This window comes from Aotus nancymaae, unplaced genomic scaffold (genome assembly GCF_030222135.1).
Source record: "Aotus nancymaae isolate 86718 unplaced genomic scaffold, 86718_ANA_hifiasm-v0.15.2.pri h1tg000049l, whole genome shotgun sequence".
NCBI classification, from domain to species: Eukaryota; Metazoa; Chordata; class Mammalia; order Primates; family Aotidae; genus Aotus; species Aotus nancymaae.
The window spans coordinates 34,017,711-34,044,620 of NW_026988463.1; the positions used below are offsets into that span (position 1 = coordinate 34,017,711).

The following is a 26,910-nucleotide window of genomic DNA, read 5'->3' on the forward strand; positions in this document are numbered from 1 at the left end:
TTTTAAGACCAGGAACAGTGGGGGTCTCACTCTGTCACCCAGGCTGGAGTGCAGTGGCACAATCATAGCTCACTGCAACCTGCTCCTAGGCTCAAGTGATCTCCTGTCTCAGCCTCCCAAGTACCTCATGGCCTTTAAATGGACTGCTTCCACCATCCAGCCCTGCAGGTGGCCCAGGAGCCACAGCACATCTGTCCCCTGCCACCTCTTGCATGCACATTGGGCCTCCTGACTTGGGCTCTGAAACCTGGAAAATGTGGGGTGTTGAGAAGTTGAGTCATTTGGCTTCATCCTGGTGCCATTATCTGTTGCTACTTTAATAAACCACCCAAAACAGAGCAGCATAACAGCCATTCTGTGCCCATGGGCTCTGTGGGTTGGCAATTTGGGAGAGGCTGGGCTGAGCAGTTTGTCTGCTCCATGGGGCAGTGGCTGGGGCTGGAGGATCCGCTTCCACCACAGCCTCTTCACTCAGGCTCCTGGGGCCTTGGTTCCATACAGGGGCTGGGCACCGTGGGGACCACCAACCTGAGTACCTTCAAGTGTCCTTGCAGTGTGGTGGTCTCAGGAACTCAGACTTCTTACTTGGGGGTCTCAAGAGCATGTCTAGTAAGCCAGGCCAGAGCCCAGAGCCTTCTGTGACCAGCCCTGGAGTCAAGGAGAGGGGACACAGATCCCCACACTGGGTGGAGGAAGGTCAAAGTATTTATGGACTTTACAAAACAAGGCTTGTCCTTGTTTCTCTTTGTGTAGCAAAAAAGAGTGAACACAGACAGCTGAGGCCCCAGAAACAGAGGAGCTAGAATCCATGCACATCGGCTGCACACATCATCAGTAGGTGGGAAGAGTCCAGTGTGCACCCATTCAGCTTACACAGCCACAGGCAGCCCACCCAGGACCACCCTGTCACTCAGCCCTGCAGGTGTGATAAGACACTGACAAGGAAGCTTAGTCCGTTCTTGTCCCAACACACTGGGCTATATCGCCAAATGAAAGGACAATGCAAAGAATCACTCATCTCAGGAAGAGATGCCAAAATGTCACAAACTGAAAGTAAATACAAAAGATGGGCTAAAGAGTTCCTCAACGTAACAGGAGGTTTTGTTATCAAAAGAGACTCAGCATAAAAAATAATGAAATACTTAAGTATTAGCTTACCGTGGAGGTGAAAGATTTGTACACTGAAATCAATATAAAACATTGCCAAAAGAAATTAAAGAAAACATAAGTGGAAATACATACCATGTTCATGGAATGGGAAACATAATATTGTTAAGATATCCCTACTACCCAAAGCAATCTACAGATTCAGTGCTTTCTCTTCAAAAATCCCAGTGACATTTTTTGTAGAAATAGAAATAACCATTCTGAAATTCATATGGACTCTTAAGAACTCCCTAATAGCTAAAACAATCTTAAAATGAATAAAGTTGGAGGATTCATACCTCCTGGTTTCAAAACTTATTACAAGGTCAGGCGTGGTGGCTCACACCTGTAATCCCAGCACTTTGGCAGGCCGAGGCAGGTGGATCACAAGGTCAAGAGATCGAGACCATCCTGGTCAACATGGTGAAACCCCATCTCTACTAAAAATACAAAAAATTAGCTGGGCATGGTGGCACGTGCCTGTAATCCCAGCTACTCAGGAGGCTGAGGCAGGAGAATTGCCTGAACCCAGGAGTAGGAGGTTGTGGTGAGCCGAGATTGTGACATTGCACTCCAGCCTGGGTAACAAGAGTGAAACTCTGTCTCAAAAACAAAACAAAACAAAAAAAAAAACTTATTACAAAGCTATAGTAATCAAAATAGTGCGATACTGGCATAAAGGCAGATGTAAAGACCAATGTAATAGAATAGAGAGCCCAGAAATAAATCATCATGTATATTGTCTAGTGATATTTTTCTTAATTAGAAACAGGCTCTCACTATGTTGCCCAGGCTGGTCTTGAACTCCTGGCCTCAAGCAGTTCTCCTACCTCTGCCTCCCAAGTAGCTGGAACTCTAGGTACATGCCACTGCACCTGCCTGGCCAAATGATTTTCAATATGGTGACCATTCAGTGGGGGAGAAGACAGTCTCTTTAACAAATGATGTTGGGAAAAATGGATTTACACATGCAAAAGAATGAAGTTTGACCCCCCACCTCATACCCTATACAAAATTTAACTCAAAATAGGTCAAAGACCTAAATTAAGAGCTAACACCATAAAACTCTTAGAAGAAAACATAAGGCAAAAGCTTCATGACATTGGATTTAGCAGTAAATTCTTGGATATGACACCAAAGGTACATGTCACAAAAGAAAAAACTGGGCTTCATGAAAATGTACAAGTTGTATGCATCAAAATACACTATCAACAGAGTAAGAAAGCGGCCCATAGACTGAGAGAATATCTTTACAAACCATATATCTGGTTAATATCCACAATATATAGAGAATTCCTAAAACTCAACAACAAAAAAAGCCAATTCAAAAATGGGCCATGCTGGGTTCCGTGGTACACACCCAGCTATTCAAGAGGCTGAGGCAAGAGGATCACTTAACCCAGCAGTTGGAGTCCAGCCTGGGCAACACAGTGAGATCCTGTCTCTAAAAATTAAAAATTTAAAAAAAAAATAGACGAATGACTTAAGCAGATGTATGTCCAAAGAAGACTGGTCAGAGTAGCCAGCAGGTACAGCATCAACATCACTATTCATTAGGGAAATGCAAGTCAGAACTATAATGCAATAGATACCACCTTACACCCATGAGGATGGCCACACCAAAAATAACAAGACAGAAAACAAGTGCGTGGAGAAATTCCAACCCCTGTGCACTATTGGTGGGAATGTAAAGTGGGATAGCGGCTATGGAAAAAAAAAAGAATTGCTATATGAGCCAGCAATTCCTCTTGTGGCAGAATACCCAAGAGAACTCAAAGCAGGGTGGCAGGGAGATTTCTATGCTCGTGTTCACGGCAGCGTTACTCACAGCAGGCAACAGGTGGGAGCAACCCAGATGAATGAATAAACAAAATGTGGTACTGACATGCAACAGAATAGTGCACAGCCTTACAGAGGAAGGGAATTCTGACACAGGCTACACCACGGATGAACCTTGAGGTCCTTACGCTCGGTGAACTAAACCAGCCACAAAAAGACACATGCTGTGTGATTCCACTAACACAAGGGGCCTAGAGTGGTCAGGTTCACAGAGACAGAGAGTAGAATGCTGGCTGCCAGGGTAGGGGAGTGGGGGTTCTTGTTTCATGGGGACAGAGATTCAGTTTTCCGAGATGAAGAGTTCTGGAGATGGATGGTGGTGATGGCTACGCTCGTGTGCACGGACTTGACGCCACTGCACTGTTCGCTTACAAAGGGCTACGATGGTAGCCTTGATTTACGTGTATTTTACCTCAATGTAAAGAACTGAAAACTGAAGGCCTGGTTAAGTCTATCTAATTAGCAAATACGTCACCTGACATAGTTATCATTTTTGTGGTAAGAACATTACACAATAAATATATCAATTTAAAAAATAAGTAAGTAAATGTGAAGGGAAAGAGCCTGAGGGGCAGTCAGGCTCACTGGGCAGCGGCACTTGGCCTCGCCGTGGTGCCCCCACCTGGAGCCCGGGCCAGGGCTCTTCCCGAGTGATGCAGGCCAGATGCTCATCCCCAGGAGGTGCTAAGAGCGCATCTGAGAAACAGTAAGAACGCGATGGAGAACAGCACAGCTACTGCCTTCAGAACAAGTGTGAGGGAATCATTCTCATAGCGTGTGGGCGTCTGGACTGAGATGTTTAAGGCATTTTTGGATCAGATATGTTAAGCTTGTAGTTTTCATTAAATATTTAGAAGTGTTTATAATGAGTTTACAGTCAATGTTTAAATGTCACGAGAAATTTACTTTGTTTCATCCGACAAGTTTTGATTTACCAACTGAGTTAGTGTGTGACACTACAGATAAGTATTTATTATAAAACACGCACTTTATTCATATTGGAATTTACTGAACAAGTCACTGTTTTTTTGGAAATTTCAAACATGAACCAAAATCAAGGGAAACACGACAACTCCACGTGCCCATGGCCCGGCCTCAGCATTCAACAAAGACAGTCACCCGCGGTCCTCCAGGCCACCAGGCCCTGGGCATTGAAGGGTCGGCACTCGGGGGCAGGGGAGCCCCAGGTTCACACGGCCACCTGCGTCCTCAGAAGCTCCACTTCTCTCTCTGGTGTGTTCCTGGACATCTCAGCTTTCACGTCCCTGTCCCTACATGGTCACATGGGTGACAACCCCATCCAATGAGAGTGGATGAAGTGCTGTGTCAGAGGTACCTCTCTTTTCTCCTAGATGACACTGCACAAATGTCATGTCTGAACCACAGGGAAGGGCAGGACAGGGCTGGACCTCCCGATGAGCTGAGCCACCCACAGGACATGGCCACGGCCTCCCCAGCCACACCAGGTCCCACCTCAGCCCAGCATGTGCCTCTCCACCAACAGTCAGTGACCCCAGGGGAAGATGTTGGAGTCTCATTGTTGCCCAGGCTGGAGTGCAGTGGTGAGATCTCAGCTCACTGCAACCTCCACCTTCCAGGTTCAAGCGATTCTCCTGCTTCAGCCTCCTGAGTAGCTGGGATTACAGGCACCTGCCACACACACCCAGCTAATTTTTGTATTTTTAGTAGAGACTGAGTTTCACCATGTTGGCCAGGCTTGTCTCGAACTCCTGGACTCAAATGATCTGCCTGCCTCAGCCTCCCAAAGTGCTGAGATTGCAGGCGTGAGACACTGTGCCTGGCCCCCCTTACCTACTTTTAGAAATAAGAAGCAATAGGCCAGGCACAGTGGCCCATGCCTGTAATCCCAGCACTTTGGGAGGCCAAGGCAGCAGATCACCTGAGGTCAGGAGTTCAAGACCAGCCTGGCCAACATGGTGAAACCCTGTCTCTACTAAAAATACAAAAATTAGCAGGGTGTCGTGGTGGGTGCCTGTAATCCCAGCTATTCGGGAGGCCAAGGCAGGAGGATTGCTTGAGCCTGGGAGGTGGAGGTTGCAGTGAGCCAAGACTGTGCCATTGTATTCCAGCCTGGGCAACAAGAGCAAAACTCCATCTCAAGAAAAAAAAAAAAGAAGAAGAAAGAAGGAGCAACAGCTGGGCACAGTGGCTCACACCTGTAATCCCAGTGCTTTGAAAGGCACTCGGAGGATCACTTGAGCTCAAGATTTTGAGACCAGCCTGGGCAACATAGTGAGACCCCATCTCTAACAACAGAAAAAGCCAGGCGTGGTGGCACACACCTGCAGTCCTAACTACTCGGGAGACTGAGGAGGAAGGATCGCTTGAGACTGGGAGGTTGAGGCTGCAGCGAGCCTCGATCACGATTCCACTGCACTCCAGCCTCGGTGACAGAGCAAGATCCTGTCTCTTGAAACAGGGAGCAGGAACGTGCTGTTTTACTAGTTAAGAATGACAAATCCTGGTTGAGCATGGTGGCTTATCCCAGCACTTTGGGAAGCCAAGGCAAGAGGATCACTTGCGCTCTGGAGTTTGAGACCAGCCCGGGCAACATGGCAAAATCCCATCTCTACAAAAAACTTAAAAATTAGCTGGGCGTGGTGGTGTGTGCCTGTGCTCCCAGCTACACGGGAGGTTGAGGTGGGAGGATCACTTGAGCCTGGGAGGTTGAGGCTGCCGTGAGCCATAATTGCACCACTGCACGCTATGCTGGGTGGCAGAGTGAGACCCTGTCTCAAAAAAAAAAAATAGAGTAACAACACATCCTGAACCCGTGCCCAGCACACTGTGGAACCCAGCAAAAGAGGCTGAGAGCGGAGGATGGAGAGAAGGAGACAGAAAGGACCGATACCCAGAATGGGTCAAAACAGAGGAGAAGGCATGGGAAAGGCCAGCACACTCTTTATAAGAATAGAACTTAATGTTCAATAACATGCACCCTCTGTCGTGGATGGGAATGAGCGTTACCCAGGAAGCTCCTCCTGCCTGTGTGCTGGTCCTTTCTGCCTGCACTGGCAGATCTGTGCTCTGCACTGCGGTTTTGCCTTTTCCCACACGGCTTACAGAGCCACACAGCACAGCACCTCCTGAGCGAGCCTGCTTCCTCCCCTCAGCGAGATCCACTCACTGGCAGAGGCACATACGGGTACTGTGCTGGCTTTAAGTTGGCGGCTGGCATGGACGTGAGGTACCAGCCTCTGCCTCCATCCCTCTAGGGTAGGCGTGCTCCCTCAAAGCCTTGCTCCCCGCGGGCTGATCACACACAGTTCTTCATTTCAGGCCCAGTGGCTGCCCTTGAGACATGACTCCCCCTCCCTCAGTGAGAGACCCAGCTCCTGAGCAGCGCAGGCAGGCCTAGCCCTGGGGTGTTCCGAGGTCCCTTGCACCCATCTCTGAGGTGATCCTGCCTCTACAGAGCCCTCCACCCTGCGCAGTCCCCTGGACATCACCTGCCCCTCCCTGCAGGAACGTGAGCTCTAAAAGAGCAGTCACTGTGTGTCTTGTGCTCATGGGACGGATATCTCAGCACCTTTGCCTTCTCCCACCCCCAGTGAGGGAGGGCTGTGTCTTCCTGGAGCAAGGGGCCACGCATCTTCCTCCTAAGGAGCCGGCTTCCTAAGGAAAGCTATGGAGCACCATATTGGGTGGGGACAGAGAAACCACCCCTGAAAGGGAGGGAGGCCACGGGCAGGCAGGGAGCCATGAGCACAGGCCCCAGAGCTGGGGTGGACACAGGCCACAGCACTGCCTGTCCCTGGAGAAGCCACTGGGACTTCCAGGTGGTTTCAGGGGCACTAGCAGCCACAGGTGGTGAAAACTCCCTCCCACCTCTGCCATGTGGCACACACCTCCCACTCAGGAGCTGGTGGGATTTGCCAGGGGTGTGACTTGGAGGGACCACCTCCAGGGATGGCTCCAGTGACCCTCTGTCACCCTGCAAGGCTGTCACCAGCCTTCTTGAGCCCAGCCTGGCAGCCTCCCTTGAAGCTGGCCTCACTGCAGCCGGCCCCCTCAGGTTCCAGGCAAGCACTCCAAGTTATGTGGCCTCACTGGGGAGTGTGGGGCCACTTGGGCAGGGGGAGGAGTGTGGAGAGGGCCCATGCCAGGTGGGACTTGGGAGCTCCTGGCCTCAGAATATTCAGGGCTGCACCACTAGCTGCTTCAGACAGGGTGCAGCCAGGTGGGAAGGCCTCTCCACAGCAGCCCCGTGGCACCGGATCTGTGGTTCCGAGCGTGCATTGCAGGGGGTACACAGCATCCCCCGCCTCCACCCACCAGATGCCAGAAGCACCCCCACCCAAGAGTGACAAGCACAGAGTCCCAGGCACTGTAAGACGCCCCAGGGGACAAGACTGCTCCTGTTAAAAACCACTGCTTTAGAGGCAGGTAGGGAATCGGTCAATCCAGGATAAACAGCACTGACTTTTGCAAACTGTGGATGATCCAGGATGTTTAAATTGTTTAAGCATACATTTAAAAACACAAATTTTGGCTGGGCACAGTGGCTTACTCCTGTAATCCCAGCACTTTGGGAGGCCGAGGCGGGCGGATCACCTGAGGTCAGGAGTTCGAGACCAGCCTGGCCAACACAGTGAAACCCCTGTCCCTGCTAAAAATACAAAAATTAACTGGGTGTGGTGGCAGGTGCCTGTAATCCCAGCTACTTGGGAGGCTGAGGTAGGAAAATCACTTGAACCCAGGAGGCGGAGGTTGCAGTGAGCTGAGATCTCACCACTGCACTCCAGCCTAGGTGACAAGAGAGAAACTCCATTTCAGAAAATAAAAACCAAAAAAACACAAATTTGGCCAGATGTGGTGGCTCACGCCTATAATCCCAGCACTTTGGGAAGCCAAGGCGTGAGGAGAGCCTGAGCCCAAGTTCAAGGCCAGCATGGGCAACGTAGTGAGACCCTGTCTCTACAAAAAATAAAAATAAAGAATGTGCCATTGTCACCATGTTGAAGTGCACAATTTGGTGGCATTAAGTGTATTCCCACTGCTGTGCATCCAGCTCCAGGTGAATGCAAGGCAGAAACTCTGTCCCCACTAGACACCAACACCCCATTCCTTCTCCCAGACACCAACGAGCCCCATTCTCCTGTCTGTTCCTTGAATCTGACTACCTGATGGGCCTCATGCAAGTGGAATTGTACAGTACAATATGTGTCCTTTGTGACCGGCTCAATTCACAGAGCCTAAGGACCTCAGGGTTCATCCGTGTTGTAGCATGCGACAGAATTCCCTTCCTTGTTAAGGCTGAATAATGCTGTGGCACGCACGCACGCGCACGCACACGCACGCACGCACACACACACGCACCGCATTTTCATTTATCAGTGGACTCTCGGCTCACTTCCACCTCTTGCTATTGTGAGTAATGCTGCTTTGAACACGGGTGGATAAATACCTGAGACTCTGCTTTTAAGTCTGTTGGGTATTTTCCCAGAAGCGGAATTGCTGGATCATACAGTAATTCCATCTATGATTTTAATTTATTTTAGAGGCAAGATCTTGCTCTGTCACCAGGCTGGAGTGGAGTGGTGTGACTGTAGCTCACTGCAGCCTGGAACTCCTGGGCTGAAGCGATCCTCCTGCCTCAGCCTCCCGAGTAGCTGGGACTACAGGTGCCTGTCACCACGCCCAGGTGATGTTTAATTTTTTTGTAGAGATGGGGTCTCACTTTGTTGCCCGGGCTGGTCTTGAATTCCTGGTCTCAGGCGGTCCTCCTCCTTCACCCTCCCGAACAGCTGTATAATTTTTCAAGGACTCACCACACTGTTCCTTGCAGCAGCTGTACCATCTGACAGTCCCACCAGCAGTGTAGACGGCTTCTAGGGGCTCCACGTCCTCACCAACACATATTGTTTTCTGGTTTGTTTTTTAAAATAATCATCATTCTAATGGGTATCCAGGTCTTTAATATTCACCTTGAATCACCTTCTGGGTACAAATGTGATAGGATCTCCGTCCTGCAGCACAGATTCTTACTGAGGAAGAGACCTGTGTGTGGGAAACAGCTGAAATCACTACTGGAGGGTAACTCCGTGACTGAGGGCAGAGGGGCCGGGTGGGCTTTGCCAGGCAAATCTCCCTTACCAGTCCAGGAAGGAGGCCACACTGGTGCCCAGGGGTCTGGCCCACTCTGAGCCCACTCCTCTCCCAGCAGTGACTGAATCAGGGTGCTGAGATGCCTGGGGCTCCATCCTGCAGTGTACCTGTTAGAGCGACAGTACTGTGTGAGGCCTGGGGACCTGGGAGAGCAGGTGGAGGCTGGGAGGTGACAGTGGCAGCTGGGGGCCAGCCCTGCAGTAAGCTTCCCAGGCAGTGATGGCACATGGGCTCTCCTGAAGTGGGTGGCTGCCTGGAGATGGCCCCTTCAGGCTGGCTACCCAGAAGGAGGGAGGGTCCTCCAAGGAGGACCACCCAGCCCAGCTGGAGGGGCTGCCTGCAGATGCCTCTGTGGGATGCTAAGGTACCTCCTTAGCATCTCTCTCGTAACTGGACTGTTTCTTCCCAGCACCTAGTATGCAGGGTGATGAGTGTCTTGGGATGTGCTCCTAAGTGTTGGACGTGCCCATTCCCCACCTAGGCCTTCCCCTGGGGCCTAAGCAGCAGCCCCTGTCCCCAGAGCCCAGCCCCTGCAGGCTCTCCCAGGAGGTGGCAAAGCAGGCAGGCTTTCAGATCGGTCAGCTGCATCTTAATAAAGCTGCTTGTTTTTCTTAGTCTCTTGAGACTCATTGTTATCAGAAGGGTGATTATTTGCATGGAAGTGGCTGAATTCGCAGAGGAACAATGCCACCAGCTAGCGGCCACTCTGCAGTGCCCGGGCTTCCTGTGCAGCCCGGGCCTCGCCTGCAGCCCCAGCAACACTCGAATGCAGGAATCCCACCAGCTTGAGGCGACGGGGAAGGGGACCTGTGCCCGGCCAGTGACCCCGATTCTGTCCCTTATCACAAAGGCAGTCTGGAGAAAGGCGACCGGCAGCTCCTGAGACCCAGCCCTGTGGTGAAGGTCACTACCCTGCCCTGGGAGGATGTACTGCCTCATGGCTGAAGGTCCAAACCATGGCCACAAGCAGCAGGCCGGGCAGCCTGGGGATTGTTGTGTGGCCCTGCTGCCATCGCCATCATCGTTCTGTGATTATGTCACAAGAAAAAAAGCTGTCTCAGGGAGAAATCCAGAAAACATGTTCTGGAATAAAGGATAGATTCAGAAATGGAGGGAAAAAGCTATTTGAGAAGAGAGCTGGGCATGGTAGCCCACACCCATAATCCCAGCGATTTGGGAAGCTGAGGCTGAAGGATCACTTGAGGCCAAGAGTTCAAGACCAGCCTGGGCAACACAGCAAGACCTGTTCATCTCTACAAAAAATTAGCAGGGTGTGGTGGCACACACCTGTAGTCCCAGTTACTCAGGAGGCTAGGTCTGGAGGATGGTTTGAACCCTGGAGTTCGAGGCTACAGTGAGCCATGATCACAACACTGCACTCCAGCCTGGGCAACAGAGCAAGACACTGTATCAAAAGGAAAAAAAGTCCAACGTGGTGAAACCCCATGTATACTAAAAATACAAAAATTAGCCGGGCGTGGCGGTGCGCACCTGTAATCCCAGCTACTTGGGAGGCTGAGGCAGGAGAATCGCTTGAACTCGGGAGGCAGAGGTTGCAGTGAGCCGAGATTGTGCCACTGCGCTCCAGTCTGGACGACAGAGTGAGACTCCATCTCAAACAAACAAAAACAAAACAAAACAAAATTGTTGAGAGGAATTAAGGCTAGAATGACAGAGGAATGAAGAGGAGATGCGGGGAAGACTAGGGATGTGCTGGGAGGGGCGTCCTGAGAAATGACATGAATGAAGAGTAAGGTCCTGGACGGACAGGACCACTTCGGGGACTGGAAATAGAAGCCAGGGTCACCACCTGCAAGAAAGTCACCCAGGGCAAGATGCTGGCACCCAGCGTCCCCCCAGGCCACAGTGGGTGCACAGACACTGCCTCACTGTGGCACCCAGCAACTGCCACTGCACCATGGTTTCCTATAGAGCCAAGATCCTTCAGTTAGGCTGAGACCCCCCACTTAGACTAAGATACCAACTTCAGAGATGCTGAAATATGCGGGAAAATACCCTGTGCCTCTCAGAACTGGTGAAATGGGGAGATGCACCCCAAAGCTTCCGGGGGTCTACACTGCAGGAGGGGGTCCTGGGCTGGCCACAGAGCAGAGGATGCCGGCGGGGCCGGGGGGAGAGGATTATGTGCTTATTTTGTGCAACTGAAAGCTGATAGACAAAGGATGTCGACAATGCCATCAGCCTTTATAATTAAGAAGATAATTTAATTACTGCTATTAAAACCTAAGCCTCCCCACCACATGGGCTGGTTTTAGCAAAATACTTCTGGTTCTGCTGTTTCCCACACACAGACCTGGCAGCGGTTAAAGAGAGACACTGAGTCTCCAAAGTTTCATCTGAGGAGCCCGTCTGGTTTGAAGTAGTGCGACAGGCAGGAAAGGGAACTGAATCAAAGGCACCAGTTGTGTTTTTTGAAATCCAGAAAGTGTGTGAGGTGGCACCAGGAAAAAGGTCTCATCCTGCCCTCCCTAGGGCTGGGTGCCACTATGCCAGGCTGGGGAGTCCTGTCCCCACCCGCTTCTTGGCCAGGCTCTGCAGGGTGCTCCTGGGGGTGTGAAGGAGCTTGGCAAGGAGGAGGGGCAGGATGGTGCAGATGCTCGCCGACCCTGTGCATGGGGCCTCATTGGAACCCACAGGAAGGACAGAAGTCAGAAATGAACGTCCCAGTGCCCATGGCTGACATGGGCCTCCACTGTTCACAGAGAGTTTCTCTGCACAGGGCCGGGGTCAACACCACAGCTGAAGGGGAAACTGACATATGGAGTCTCTGGAACACAGGCCGCATGCGCTCCCTGGTGCCCAGCTCCTGGTTGAGCTGCACTGCCACACCGGATCCATCCCTTTCGTCCTAGAAGCAGCTTCTCGCCCACCACTCTCCCCCCACCAGCGAGAGCTGAGGCTGCCTCTGCCCTCGGCAGCTGTGGCCACGTGGAATTCTCTGGTATGCAGGTGCTTTGATCTGCGGCACACCTGGAGATCAGGGCCTCAGCCTCACACAACTGTCATCACAAGGATCCCACACACCCCATGGACTTCCCCAGCTGGAGAGTACACCGCAGGGTGGGGCTTGGAGCTCACCAGGCCAGGGTCTTGTCTCCACCAGGCCACGGTTTTGTCTCCGCCAGGCCACGGTCTTGTCTCCCTCCACAGTTTAAGGTGCCACCAAACAGACTCACCTTGTCCCACGGCCAAGCCCCAGCATGCTCCTGCGTCTTCGCCTCCAATGCTTTCCTGGGTGAGCGCCCATCATCCCTTCGACAAAGGGCAAATGCTGTGGAGGGCAGCTGTGGTGGGCCCAAGGTGGCTCTGGGCCTGGCCTTGTCCTCTGAAAACATGGAGCAGGGCTACTGCAGGATCGTCCAGCTGCACGCCCAGGTCCTGGGGTCCTGGTGTAATGGACCAGGGGGATGCAATGGTGCAAAGGGAGTGTGGATGGTTCCCACCCCCGATTAGTCAAGAATGTATCTATTTCCTGCATTGTGCATCTGCTGTTGTTGGAGGGTTTTCAGGAATGAGGAGTCTGGAGGCCCTCTGGTCTCTTGTCCTCCTGAGTCCTGGCAGCTGGACATCTGAAGCCAGGCTAGGGCAGGGGAACTGGGCCTCCGGACCAGCTGGGGGGCCCGGAGGAGGATGCTCGGGGGAGCCCAACAGCTGAGGGGAAGCCTATGGGGGAACAGTGGTGGGACGAGCCCCGTTTTCCATACCCCACACTGCCCAGCACAGCGGCTCACGGAAGGGGTAGGGCAGGTGTGCCGGACGAGGAACCTAAAATGGGGAACAAGAATGACGGGAAGGAAGGACAGTCACTGTGAGTCCCAGAGCTCAGCTAGGACAAATCACCGTAGGCCCAGTGGCTTATAAACAATGGAGGCTGGCGGTCTCTGAGCAGGGTAGCTGTCAGCTAACGGGAGTTCATGAGGGCTCCGCCCTTGTGACCTAATCGCCCCTAAAGACTCCACCTCCCGACACCATCACCTTGGGGATGAACACTCAGATCACAGCTGTCACAGAGGAAGCTGCTGGAAGCCAGGCCTTAGGGCAGCTCCCACGTGAATGTCAGCTCCACAGGAATGGCAGTGGCTGGGGCATGGGCCGGACAGCACTGGCAGCCGGCAGGCAGTCACCGAGGACTGGCTGAGGTCTGAGAGCATGAGGGACAGTGAGCAGCGGTGTGCTCGAGCCTTGCAAACACACAGCCAGCAGAAGCTGCCGCCCAGACGCCGGCCTGCGAGCTCTCATTTACGAGAAGTTCTCAGATGCACAAACTCATCTGTGGGGGTGGAGGGGAGGAAACCCATGCCTCTGGGGGCCGTTGCTCAGCCTGGGAGCGCCCTCAGCAGCAACAGTGTCAGTGTGGTGACCCATGGCCTGTGAGCCACGGAGCACCCGGAATGGGGCCAGTGAGGACCTGAACGTTAAATGATTCCTAGTTTATTAGAGTGTATGGCTGATCGCGATGGCTCATGCCTATAAGCCCAGCACTTTGGGAGGCCAAGGCGGGCCTCAGGGATCACCTGAGGTCAGGAATTCGAGACCAGCCTGGCCAACATGGTGAAACCCTGTCTCTACTAAAAATACAAAAATTAGCCAGGCATAGTGGCACATGTCTATAGTCCCAGCTACTCGGGAGGCTGAGGCAGGAGAAATCGCTTGAACCTGGGGGGCGGAGGTTACGGTGAGCCAAGATCAAGGCACGACACTCCAGCCTGGGCAACAGAGTGAGACTCAATGAAAAAAAAAAAAAAAAGATGTGAACAGCCCCAGATGGCCAGTGGTGGCCTGCTGGATGCTTGGTGCTCCATCTTGCCTAGCCATCGCAACAGCAGGGGCACGTGGACAGGCATGGAGTTGCACACCCAGGGTTCTCACACATTGCTGTGTGTCCCACTCACAAACACTGGGTTTCTCTTCGTTCAAGGGAGCGCTTTTCCTCCCTTTAGCTTTGAACAAAACCAAGGCAGAGGTCTCTCTAATGGCAACCCCCCAGCACACCCTGGATGTGGAGTGTGGAATGGCTGCTTTCCGACAAGAGAGGGAGGCCCTCTGCAGGGCAAAGCCCCGCCCACTGTGGGGCACACGGGTAATGGCTGCCCCGAACTTGCTTTCGCAGGTAGGGATCAGTACTCAGGAACAGGCATCCACAGCCGCACCCCCACCCCCCGAGACACACAGTGAATCTCCAAAGCTGTGCTCACGGAGCCTGCAGGCCACTGGGGCAGCTGCTGCAGAAGTATTCACACTCTGGTGCTAAATGCCCTTTGAGGCTTCGGGTGGTCCTTGGAGACCCCTTCCATCCTAGACGGGCCTCTGGGAATGGTTCCTACCATTCAGTTACTAAGACCCCCGCCAGGGCAAAGGAGTACAGGAAGAACAGGTCCAATCGGGGGTGGACATCTGGAAACTCCTGGCTGTGCCCTCGAGGAGGTGGCACCCAGGCTACCACTGCCACACGAGGTGATGAGCTGGGTGGCCTAGAAGGCAGAGGTTGCCACAAACACACTGGGACAGCCACAGGAGGTGGGGGACAGAGCCTCAGCCACGTGCATTTCCCGTTCATCTTGTGTCCAAGTCAGCAGCCTTGGCGCTGACCGGCTGTCAGCCCTTCCTGCTTGCGCTCAGGAAGGGAGGGATCAAAGAGTTCCTCTCCGCCCCATCCCTGGTGTTGAGTTAATGGGGAGAGGTCCCTTGACCACCTGGCCTGGGAAAAATGCTTCACACACAGGTCTCAAGATGACTCATGGCCACGGTCATTGTGCCCCCTGGCCAGGTCACTCCATAGGGACACTCACAGCAAATAAAGTCAATAAGCAGGGAACACTGGGCCTGGGCTAGGCCAGCAGGGGAAATGCTAGCAGAACAGAGCTGCCTGTTTTTGTCTTTCCGCGATCCCATCCCGGTCAGGGGCTTCTCCCCCTCCCAGCAGCGACCGGCAGTGTCTGTCATGACCCTTCTTCCCAACTTCCCTGGGAAAGCACAAGCATCTGTCCCGAAAACAGGCCAGGGCACAGGCCCAGGTCCCAGAATAGGGACAACTCCAGGTGTGAGGAATCTAAGTAAAAAAGCAGGATGCACACCTGGGCGGTACCGCCAGCCCTGGGGAGGCTGGGATGAGTCGGTGCGGTGGGAAGGTGGGGGTAGTGCGCAAGCCTGGCGGGAGGGGCCTCGGGGAGGGGAGGGGCAATGAGAGCCCCGAGAGGGCGGGGAGGGGGAGGGGGAGAGGGCGGGGAGGGGGAGGGGGAGGGGGCGGGGCGGGCGCTGCGGGACCAGGACCGACCTACAGTCTGCGGGGATTGGGGCTAGGGAGACCCTCAGAGCCCCAACTCGCCCCGGACTCGCTGTCCCGGGATCCTCAACGCGATCTAACTGGGCGCAAATAAATGGACACGCAGGCAGCTTCCAAAAGAGGCGAAACCGTTTATCAAGTCGGCGCCGGCGCGGTATCTACAGTATCTACAGTATCTACACGTATCTACACCGCCTGCAGGCGGGGCTCTCGGGTTGTCTACACTGCAACTGCCGGCCGGGCCGCGGGCGAGGCGGTCTCGAGGAGAACAATAAATATCACTTCCTTCCACCTCCGACCGGGCGCTTTGGCACTGGCGGGCGGGGACCCCGTGGCCCTCGGGGCCGGGGAAGGACCCGCGGTGGCTTCAGGGACTGGGGAACCGGATACTTCGATAGCCCAAGGGGCTGGGGGGTAGCGATGGGGCCCCCATGGCTTCGAGGCTGGGGAAGGGAAGAGCCGCGGTGGCCCCTGGGGCTGGGGGAACGTGTTCCTTGATGGCCCTTGGGGCAGGGTGGCCGGGCCCCGCGGCCCTCGGGGCTGTGCGGGGCCGGGAGGGGGCGCGGCGGGGCCCGCGTTATCTGGGGCAGTAGTCGTAGGAGCCGGGCGGCGCGGCTCCCGCCGACGAGTACATGTTGGCGGCCGCGGCGGCGGCGGCGGCAGCGGCGGCGGCGGCGGCGGCTGCCGGACTCACGGGGTGGTGGTGGTGATGCGGATGCGCGTGCGGGTGGTAGCCGTGGCCGCGTAGGCCGGGCAGCGGGTAGGGCGCCGGCCGGCTCTTGGCCCCGAGGTAGTGGTCGTAGGCGGCGGCCGGGTACTTGTAGGGGTGGTGGTGCAGTGGCTCCGATGCGCCGGGCGCCTCCAGGCGCAACTCGGGGTGCGGGGGGCTGGGCCGGCCTCCGGGCGCGCCAGGCAGCGAGACGAGGCCGCCGGCGCCGCCGGCCCCGGACAGCGCGGGGCTTAGCACCCGGGCCAGCAGCTGCGGAGGGTGCGCCGGGTCCCCGAGCACCGCCGGCCCGCCCGCGTCGCGCTCGAATTCTCGCCGGGCCTCAGCCGCGTCTGCGGGAGGGCCGAGGGGTGAGCGCTGCCGGCCGGGGCTGCCGAGGAGCTGCGCCTTCCCACGCGAGGTCCCAGCGGGGAGAAGGCGCTCGGCCGCACTCGGCGTTCCCCGACCCGTCGGTGCGAGCCTGCTCGAGACCCCACGCCGCCGGCGCCCCAAGCCCTCCCCGGGGCCCGCGCCCCTCTGCGGGCGGCGGCGGCAGCGGGCGGGGCGCAGCCGTCGGGCCGGGCGGGCGAGTGCGCGCTTGCCCGCCGCCGCGGCCGTTGTGCAACCGGCGCGAAAGCCTGGAGCGCCCCGAGGGCGCAGGCGAGGTCTGGCGAGGCCGCCGGCCTGGGGTGGAGCGCGCACAGGGCTGCGACCCGGATCCCACAACCCCGGCCCTACCTTTTTCCGCCCCGCTGGGCTGCGTTGGAGAGGCCACAGGGTTCCGCGAGCGCGCGAAGGCGCTCATGAGCGGCAGCGCGCCGGGCCGGTGGTTCCGGGGCCTGCGGGTGGGAGGCGGGTCAGGGTGGTGCCCGCACCAGGCGCCCCGCGCTCAGTCTCTCGGGAGGACACTCACCAGTCCTCAGGGTCGCAGTCCCGGAAGCCTTTGGCGAAGGGATTGCTGGCAATCTTGAGCTGCGTGATCTGCGGGGAGGTGGGTGTGAGCAAGCCGCTGGAGCCCTGCAGCCCCGGCCACCCGACCTCGCCGGAGGACAGGGGAGTGTTAGGAGAAGCGCACCAAGGAAGGGCCTCTACTGCCCCGACAGGAACCGGTTCACGTCTGCCCCTCCCCTACAGAGCTCGGGGCTCCCTACTGCGGGGGAGTGAAGGGGTCTGAGGAACCTCCTCTCTCACTAGGGAACCCCTTTCTGGTGTCCCCAAGTGGATAGGGGTAGAAACTCGGCTCCTGGCTGGGATGGGAATGTGGTCACCTCCACCCCCCACGAGCAGTGGGGGGTGGGAGGGGGGGCAGAGCGGGTGCCCTAGGAATCTGGGTAAACCTCAGATCAGGCCCCTGACGGGGAGTTTCCTGAATGGTTTGGAAAACAAACTTTCAGGACGAAGTGACAGTTGACGCTGGAGAGGTCAAGCTGATAGGAGGCTGGGCCAGCCAGCCTCGGGAGGGAGGGGGCTGCTTGAGGCCCTTGGGAGTGGGGCTCCTGGTTGGGGCTCCACTGGGACCACAGCCTGCAGGTCTAAGTGGACCCACTGTCCCCAGGTGGCAACCAAAAATTACACCCGCTTTCCCAGAGGCGTTGAATCCGCCCAGGTTCTCACCCGATGGTTCTGGTAGGCAGTGACCGCCGTGAATCGGGTCTCCTCGAACACAAAGGTTTTGAAGTTCTCCTCGGCGTATTTCTCGCTGTCTTTGCGCGGGTCCACATAGACAACGTGGAAGCGGGGCTGGTATCTGTGCATGGAATTCAGAATAATCTGGAAGACAAGGTGGGGAATCAGCTCCAGCAGTGGGGCTGGGCTGAAGATCTGGGGTGGGAGCCAGGAAACGGCTGAGGTCTGAGTTGGCAATGAGTTTCCTGGATAAGTTGGGCAAAACCCTTAATTCCAAGATGAGGCTGGGCCATGGGGCCAAGAGGAGGCTGTGACCCACTGGCAACTGCCAAGAATGAATTCAAGTGGCAAAAGATCCGGGTTTAGGTTTCTTTCCTTAGGTGCCTCCCCAGCGGCCTCGCTGGTCTGGACTCCATAAAGCCTCTTTCCCCAGCCTCCTTCCATTAAAAAAAGCCTCCTGCATAAAATCAGGAGTGGGCTGAGAAAAGGAGGGCGACCCTTTTCCCAGGGCCTAGGCCCACTGGGCTGTGCGACCCCTGACCAGAGGCTGCTCTCCTCATCTGCACCCCAGTGCTGCCCAAGCTCCGCCTCAGCCTCTGGCCTCGCGGGGACTCTAAAGGGCCTCCTTGGGGACAACCCATAGCCAGCTGGGGACAGCCGGGGGCCTGGGGACTCTACAGGCCCCTCTGGGACAGGCAGGTGCCTGGGGACTCTAGAGGCCTTGCAGGACAGCCAGAGCCTGGGGAGGCGGTCGCTCACATGGCCGTTGTCGTCCAGCAGGTTGTTGGTCAGCTTGAGCTTGTCGAAGGACACGATTTGCTTCATCCACTGCGCTCCCTTGGCAGGCGAGTCAGGGTGGTAGTGCACGCGGCCTGGCGTGGCAGGGTCGGCCTTCCCCGCCACCAGCCAGGAGGAGCTGTGGAAGGCGTACCTGGAGCGGCACGGGGTGGGGTTGTGCATGCGGAGGCGAATCCAGAGGGCCTTGACCTGTGTGCTGGGCGAACCCTAACAGTGCCTCTGAGGGGTTTCCCCGCCGGTGAGATGGAACCCTCTGCTGCCACAGGGTCTGGGAGCTTTTCTGAAGGGGACTGTGGACTAAACAGACAACTCCCACCCACCCCAACGCTCAAAACAATCAGGGAACTGGACACCCCGCAGGGCACCGAGGGGGGAGGCTGGGCTTCCGCCATCTCATTTCGCTGCATGCGGGTCCGCCTGCCCCGGTGCTCCGGGCGGTGGGAGCCCACACTTGGCATTGCTGGCGGCCTCGGGCACAGGGCAGCGCGAAGCGCGTTCTCTTTATTAATTGCTGTTAATTGTGCGGGCGGCTGAGGCCCGCCCTGCATAATCTCTCCCGGCCACCCCACCTTTCCGGCCCAGCTCCAGGACCCGGAGTTCGCTGGGGGTGGGGGAAGGGGACTAGGCGCTCAGGCTGGCCTCCTGGGAGAGGGAGACTTGAAGAAGTCCAGGGCTGAGGACTTGGCTGACCAGCCAAGGGCCACACAAGCCCAGGGGCGCAAGAGCTGTCTGGAGCCTGTGGGAGCCGGTTCAGAGAGCGCATGAGGTGGGGTTGTGGGTCGGGTCAGATGGGAGTGGAGGAGGGAGCAGGTTGAGAGGTCAGTTGAGCAGCAAGGCAGGTGCCTAAAGAGTTCCATGGTGCAAATCGTACCTGGGAGTTGGGTCAGCAGGCAGAGACCCACCACTTCCCAGGGTGCCCTCCCAGGTCCCGCACGCTCACCGGTAGCGCTTATCGTCCACCGGCACAAAGTCCATGAGCAGCATATAATCGGCCATGGGATCCATGCCGAACAGCTTCACTTGGAAGGTGGGGAACATCCGCCTGGGGGTGATGAGGCCTCGAGTCACCCTAACTGGTGGAAAGCAGCCCCCGCTTGACCCACCCGGGCTGGCAGCCCCTCTGCTCGGCCCTTCCCTCCAGCCTCTGGGGGCTGCTGTGTCATCCCAGCCCTTGGGCTCCATCTCTCCTGGCTTAGCTGCTCTAATCTAGGCAGGCCCCCACTCAGCTGGGAGCTTGGCATGGCAGGGAGCCTCCTGGGCCCTTCCTGGACACAGAAATGGCCGGCCCAGCGCGGGAGCCCCCCACCTTCGGCAACCTCAGCCACATAAACCCGGCCTCACTCGCCCTTGCTGACTTTTTGGCCTCCAGGCCCTAGCCTCCACCGGCGGCAGGGTACCTAACATGCGACCTTAGCGGAGCCTCCCCAGCTTGATCGAAGCAGCTCCCGGCTCCGACAAAGTGAAACTGGGTATCCGTGTGATTTCAAGGCGTCACCCGCTGCCCTTTTAGCTGGGTCTTCGGCTGTTTCCCAATCCCCTCATCGAGGCGAGGACTCAGAGCCCTCACTTCCCTGACTCTCAGGCCCTGGCCCCATGATAGAGTCTCCCCACCTTCCTCAGGGCACAGGCAAGCTTCCGCTCCCCTTAAGACACACGACCCCAAGACGCAGCTACCCAGGGTGGACTTGGCCTGTGTCTTCCCTGTTCCTCAAATCTCTCCTGCTTTGGACCCTGGCTCAGTGACCGATTAGGGCTCTTGAAAGGACATTCTGCAGTGCCTGGACGGGTGGAGGCCGTGGGCTGCCCCCACATGATGGCGCAGCAGTAGTGGCCGAAGGGGCCCTTCAGGACAACACAGGGCTTGGCCCTCACTTGCCCTCCCCACTGCCTCCCCTCACAAGCAACTCCAGAAGGCAGTGGGCAGAAGACAGATGCCAGGAGCCAGCCTCTAGGACGGGTCTGCTCCCTCCCCCACCCAAAGCCTCTGCAGGCTGGAGGGTGCTGTGGAACGTGAGCTGCTGGGTGAAACCCGGCGCAGACAAGGCCTTTGCCGGGCTGGCCTGAACCAGAGGCTGGGTTGCCGCTGTCCTCAGGAGGGCCTGTGTGCCTGGGGACAGCAAGGAGGGCCTGGAAAAAATCCACAGAGCTGGAGCAGAGCACAGGCCCAGGCCCGGGTTCCTGAGGAAGGACGCTGGCGGCGGGGAAACAGAAACCACAAGAAGGCTTTGCAAACAGGCCCTGAGCTCCCCTCGGCTGTTCGGACACGGAGCTGGTGTGTACATTAGACACAGCCCGGCACCCGCCTTTGTCTACTGGTCAAATCGGGTGCATCTGCAAAACTTGTTCCCCTTCTCTCTTGGTCTTTAAAACAAATACAGGCCAGTTGGGAGGTGGCGGCGGCTGGCCACAGAGTGAGGCCCCACAACTATGGGGATCTAGGCTGGAGGAAACTGGGTAGCGACTTCCACCGAACAGAGCACGCTGTTTTTAAGGGCAATCCTCTCCTGAAAGTGTCCAGACAGTTGCCCAGCTTCTGCTCTTTATCTTGCCCGCATGGACTGAACTCCAGAACCGAACCAGAGTTTCCTTGAGGTGGAAAACCTAGGAGACAGCCCGGCAGCGAGGCTCCCTGGACGTCGCTGCCTGCCCCCAGCCGGGTGCGCTCCAAGTCGGCCCGTTTCTGGGCTGCACGGCGTCCTGGGGCTGCGGGGCGGGCGGGCGAATCCCGCGGGGCTCCTCGCGGGTTCCCGTGCGGCCCGCGCCTTCTCCTCCCGCCCCGGCGGAGGATAGGTGAGTGTTAGGAAGGGAGCGCCGGGCGGCTGTCGCCGGAGCCGGGACCGCGGAGAACGAAGGAGGCAGTGGGGCCCAGAGGGGCTCACAGGTGGCCGGGCCGCGCCCCCGACCCTGCTTTCGGCCCCGCTCGCGCGGATCCAGCGGAGGCCCGCGGCCCGGGCGGCAGCACGTGGGGAGGGTCGCGGCGTGGGGAGGGGCGCCCTGACCTGCCGGCCTTGGTGACGATCATCTCGGTGCCCAGCTGGTTGAACTCGTCCCACAGCGCCTTCATCTCCAGCTGCACGCTCACACCGGCCACCTTCGCGTTCTTCTTCACCGGCGCCTTGGCGGCGGCCGCACAGCTGGCCCCGGGGCCCTCGGGCTCGGCGGCGGCGCTGGTGGCGACCCCGGCGGCCGGCGCGAACGGGTAGGCGTGCGGCGGCAGCGGGCCCGGGACGCCGGGGGCCGTGGCGGCGCACGGGTCGTAGCGCGGCGGCGGCGGGGGCTCGCGCGGGCCGTACGGGTCGGCGCCGGGCGACGCGGCGCCCGGGAAGCCCCCCGCGGCCCCCAGGCTGCTCAGGCTGCTGGCCGTGAAGGCTGCAACGTCGCAGAAGTGCGAGAGCTGCGTGAGCCACGGGCTGGACACGGCGGAGATCATGACCCGCGGGCCGCCGCCGCCGCCCCCGCCGCCGAGCTGAGCGCTGCCCCGCGCTGCGGGCCGAGTGGCGGGCGCCGCGCTGCGTGCGCCCCGGGCCGCGCAGCCCCACACCGCGGGCCGGCCCCGAGGAGGCGCCCCGCCCCGTCCCGCCCCGCGCCCCCCCCACCCCCGCGCCGAGACAATGGCCTCGCTCCCTCCCCCGGCCCTCGCCCCTCCCCCGCCCCTTCCCCCTCCCCGGCCCCCAGCCCGCCCGCCGCGGCTCGCTAGGCCCGGGGCCCCCCGACCGCCCGGACCGGCTCCCCGGTGCGCCGAGCCCGAACCCGTCGGCCGCCCCTCGCTCTGCCGCCCGCCCGCGTGCGTTTCTCCTCTCTCCCTCCCAGGCGTTCTTTTCCCAATTTGCTGTTTTACCTTTGTCTTCCTCATTTAAATTTCCCTTTCCGATCATCTTTTCTTCTTCCCTATCTCTGTAGTTTCTCTTTATTTCTGTTTTACTTTCCACCTCTTCCCGCCTTCGTCCAACTTCGCCTTCCTTTTTACTTTATTTCTAATCATACTGTCTTTCTTTTAGTAGGCGCCTTTCCTCTTATTTCTGTACGTCCTTCTCTATTTTTCATGTTTTTTCTTTTTTTAAAAAATAAAAACTAAAGTCTTTCCTTCTCTGCTTTTTTATGATCATACTTACTGTCTTAAAATTTCCCTTCATTTTGTCTCGTCTCTTTGCTTTTTATTGCCTTTTTGTGTCTTTCTGTTTCTCGCCTGTTTTTCTTCGGGTTTTCTGTGTTTTCTCCACTTTTCTTAATTTGGTCTCCTCGGCTTCCTCACAGCTTTCTTTCTCTCCATCTGTGAAACTCCCTGTCCTCTCGTATCAACTTTCCTCCCCTCATCCAAGCTCGTGGCCACCTCTGCTCTCCTTCCCAGCCTCACTAGCCCTCTTCTGGGCCTGGGTCTACCTGCTTACCCATCTCCGAAGCTGGGTCCCCAGGCTGGTGGGAGGATAGGCTTTGGGCGGGATGCCGGCTCTTCCTCTCTGCCCCACAGTCGCAGTCAGAAGCCTGGAGCCCACCCTACCAAGAGCTGCCTCCACCTATTCTGCACCCGGGCCCCACAGCAGCTGAGGCAGGGGGTCTGGCAGGCGGGCCAGTATAGACACAGCCTGGAGACTTACCTTCCATGTCCCTGGTGACGGTGCTGAAGTGCATCCCGGCCGGGGATCCTGGCAGCCAGTGAAGCTTCACCCGGTCAGAGGACCCCGAGCCCTGGTGGGCAGTACGCTCCACCGCCTCAGCTGCAACCAGAGAGGCGATGCTGAACGCACTGGCCCGGGGAGACAGCGGGCTCCGCGCATCCATAGGCGCCCGGCGGCCTGGCCGGCGCCGCCTCCGACTGCGTGTGCCCAGCCACACCGCGCCCAGCCCAGCCCACGGAGTCCGGGGGCGGGGGCCTGTGGTGCCACTCACAGCCGGGGGCCCCTGGCCCAGAGGATTACGGCGTCATGGGCCCCCAACTTGGGGCTGGTAGCAGCCGAGGGGCCCAGACGGGTGGAGCACCCTGGAAGTGCAGGGCCCTCCTGCTTTCCAAGCTCCCTGCCCCTTCCTCCGTTCCCATGGACCTCCATGATCAACGCCCCTTGAACATCCCGTTGCTCCTGCCAAGGCTCAGCCTTCCTCTGTGCCGTGAAACCACCGTCAGCTTCTACAGCCCCCCAAGGAGAGGAGTCTATGCCAGCAGCACCCAGCCCTAGCCTGAGGTGGCAGGGCACCCATGACGCACCGAGTGGCTGCCGGGGTCCAGCCCTGCCCCTGCCCTTGGCCCCTCCCGCCTCCACCTCCTCCCTGGCTGCCCCTGCACCTGGGTGAGGAGAGGGCAGCTCAGGCTCTCACGCCGCAGCGTCCTCTGTTCCTCCGCCAGCAGAACACGACCCAGCTCAGTAAATGCCCAACAGCCCCCTGAAGTTGGCTCACTATGGTGGCTGGAGACCCCAGCGGAGGGACGCTGCCCAGGCTGCGCAGCCCGGGAGCCCGAGCGTCACGCGCACTTGCGCGCACTGCCCGCCTCTGGCCAGGACGCTTATACATCCGGAGGGTGGGCAGTGCCCGCTCCTCCGACCTCCCTGCGCACCGGCCGGGTGCAGGGAGGGCCGGGGGCGGGGCCTGGCCGGCCTCGGGAGCCGAGGACACGAGGACAAGTTGGAGAACTTCAGGCCACCGGGTCGGATGCTGCCCCTCGGCACCCAGGAGCCAGGCTGCCTGCCGGGAGAAGCTCTGTGCCCTGACCCAGCTGGGCAGAGTGAGGGCGAGGCCCGCCCCTCAGCCTGGCTTCTAGGCCCAGGGATCCCAGACACCAAGGCCTGACTTGGCCTGTGTGTTCCCCCACCTACTGTCTCCGGGGTCTCCTCTGACCAGTTCAGTGCACCCACTGCCTTCCTGTCAAGGGTCTCTCCAGCTGGGTGTCAACCCCGGAGCCTCTGTGCCTCACTGGAGCCTCCCTGGTGCTGGTGGTCAGGGCCACGGTTTGCAAGGCCTCTCTGTATACAACCTCATTGTAGCCGTCGTTTTGAATGCTTGAGAAAGGAGTGGGAGGCAGGCAGCCTCTCCCAGGGTTTTTAGGATCTCAGGGCCTCAGACCCTGGGCTGGAGAGGATGCCGGGTGGGAGCTGGGAAGGCGCAGTAACTGGGGCTAGGGGACTGGGCGCCAGTGGTGAGGCTGGCCCTGGGCCTGAGGTCCAGGAATGCATGTGAGTCCAGGGCCGCAGAGGGTGAGTGTATGAATAGTGTCTGGGATGTGGTGTGTGTCGCTGCACATATGGGTGCCCCATGTCCTGCCCCCCGACCCCTGCCTCCTGCAGCTGGAGCTTATTGGGCCATGTCAGAAAAGGGAAGCTGTCCCCAGTGCACTTCTCTTGCCCTGAGTGGCTATTCTGAGCCATGACAGTGACAATGACTTGTGTCTCTCAGTGTCACTGAGGGGACCCAGGGACAGGTCCAGTGAGGAGTGCAGTGTGGGCTCGGACCAGTGTGGGGAAGGCCCCCTTCCCTCCTCTCTGAGCAGAGCCAGCCACTGTCCCCAGGAGCTGCTCCTGCGGGAAGGGACAGTCACACTGGAGGCAGGCGGGAGGGACGCTGGTGGCCGCAGATTTGATAGTGTTGCAGGAGACAGCCTGTGTTGACCGTCTGCACCCAGAGAGACCTGGGCTGTGGGGGGTGGGGGTGGGGCTCCTGCATGTGCCCAGCCTGTGGGTGTGCCCGTTTGTGTCCTGTGCACATCTGCACACAGCTCAGGGCAGTGGCCAGATGTGGGGTTGTGGGTGAGGCCAACGTTGAGAAGTGAAAGTGAAAAACCCTGGGGCCTCTTGGAGGCTCTGGGCCAGCCCCTAAGGATCGGTCCAGAGTCCCCAGACCTCTGCGCCTGAGGTATGTAGGGAGCACCAGAGCCTTCCAGCCCCCATTAACCCCTTTGTGCCTGAGCAGGACCTGCGGGCAGGCAGCCGAGGCCAGCGTGCCACAGCAGAGAAGAGGCCGTCAGGGTGGAGAAAACCCTGGTCAACCAGAAGGGCGCTGGGAAGAGGTGAGGGCCCCACCCAGGCCGCTCAGTCAGCCGACCCTACCCCACCCGCTGCCGATACTCACTCGCTCCATTTCGGATCCTCAGACCCGGCTGGGACCCCCAGCCCCCACTGCCCAAGGCCAGGACCCACCAGGAGCCCTCGGTTCAAGGGGCCCAAAGCCTCGAAGTGTGAGGTCGACTGAATCTCCAGCCAGAGCCGCGGCCTCCACTGCCCAGCGGGATAGGGCTCCTCGGACCCTCCCTCCCGCCTAGGGCGCAGCCACGCCGTGGTCTGCCGCCTCGCCACCCACCCGCGCTCCTCGTCACCCGCCGCCACCCCACCCGTCGTGCCCTCCCACAGCCCGGAGGGAGCGTGTCTGTCGGGTGGCCCTAGCCCCGCCCGCGCGGGTTCCGCGTGCGAACACAGCGCCTCGGCACGGCCCGCGGCAAGTGTTCTTCCCTCACCTGGCCCGGCCGCGGCTCCCTTCCGCCTCGCTCCCCCTGCCGGCCGCACCTCCAAGGCGGCGTGGTGGGAAGCCTGACTGGGAGCTGCCCAGCCTGCATCGGGAAGGTGAGGCGCGGCTGGGGGTCGAAGGGTCCGACTCCTCCGGGCTCGACGCAAGGCTGGGGCCTAGGACGTCTGCTCCTCCGCGTGCAACGTGCAGCCGAGACAAGACCCCCACTTCTCCCAGCCAGGGCGGAGCGGGGAACTGTGATGAGACCATTTTACAGGCCGGAAAACCGAAGCTTGCTTTCCTCTAGCCGGTAGGTAAGGGGTGGGGACAAGAGGCTTGGCCAAGTGCGGGAGGCTGGAGGGACGAACGCGATGGACACTCTGCAGCTTTCGCTCTCTGGGCTGCACCTCAGCCCTGCCCCGAGGGAGTGCAGTGTGCTGAAACTCGCCCCCCACCCCCACTTCGTAGTTGTGGGTGAAGCAAGCCCTACCTAATTCCAGAAGATTTTTTCCTAGCGCAGGGAGGCTGCTGCCGGAGAACTGTTGCCGCCCATCTGTCCGCCCAGTTCCGCCTCCTCTGGGCACACGTGGCTCCCTCAGGGGAGCCTTCAGACAGGTGACCTCATGCCCACCCAGCAGGACCCCCTTCCCCACCTGCTGTCCATAAAGGCACAACGCCTCCCCACAGCTCAGAATTCTGAGCGCTGCTGGGCTGCCGCGCACCCTCGTGCACCCCGGGGCTCGGTGGCTGGCAAGCAGTGCACCAGCTTTGGGTTGGGCTGGGTTCCCCAGGCAATTTGCGCCCCCAGCATTGGTCCCAGGCTACTCTGAGCACATATACACACAGAAGGGACCGGCCAGAGGTTCGAGGTGCACTAGGGACCCCTCGTCTAGGCTCAGAGTATGCAGAGAGCACAGAGAAGCCGGGCTTTACT

At 58.4% G+C, this 26,910-nt stretch overlaps 1 protein-coding gene across 3 annotated transcripts; it reads right to left on the reverse strand.

Moving 5' to 3' along the window:
• Positions 1-26,029, reverse strand: TBX1 (T-box transcription factor 1). Of its 3 annotated transcripts, XM_064362909.1 has the most exons (10): positions 25,987-26,029; positions 23,144-23,263; positions 21,548-21,917; positions 19,489-19,590; positions 18,510-18,681; positions 17,739-17,894; positions 17,038-17,105; positions 16,863-16,963; positions 529-648; positions 1-247 (listed from the first exon to the last, which is right to left on the reverse strand). In XM_064362909.1, exons 2-9 carry the CDS (start codon positions 23,175-23,177, stop codon positions 539-541), a joined length of 1,113 nt encoding a protein of 370 aa, XP_064218979.1. In that variant the 5' UTR covers positions 23,178-23,263; positions 25,987-26,029; the 3' UTR covers positions 1-247; positions 529-538. The 3 variants fall into 3 exon arrangements, with proteins under 3 accessions (XP_064218979.1, XP_064218978.1, XP_021529615.2); XM_021673940.2 differs by lacking the exons at positions 1-247; positions 529-648 and adding an exon at positions 15,532-16,477; XM_064362908.1 differs by lacking the exons at positions 1-247; positions 529-648; positions 23,144-23,263; positions 25,987-26,029 and adding an exon at positions 15,530-16,477 and having other exon boundaries at positions 21,548-22,044.
• Between the last annotated feature and the right edge of the window lie 881 nt (positions 26,030-26,910).

Bases quoted from the DNA above. Each gene is read 5' to 3' on its own strand.
- TBX1 (XM_064362908.1), bottom strand. From the start codon at position 21,978: ATGATCTCCGCCGTGTCCAGCCCGTGGCTCACGCAGCTCTCGCACTTC. The intron at 18,682-19,488 runs GTGAGCGTGCGG...GTGCCGCTCCAG, and splicing joins GTGGACGATAAGCGCTACCG to GTACGCCTTCCACAGCTCCT. The intron at 17,895-18,509 runs GTGAGCGACCGC...CTTGTCTTCCAG, and splicing joins TGCTGGACGACAACGGCCAT to ATTATTCTGAATTCCATGCA.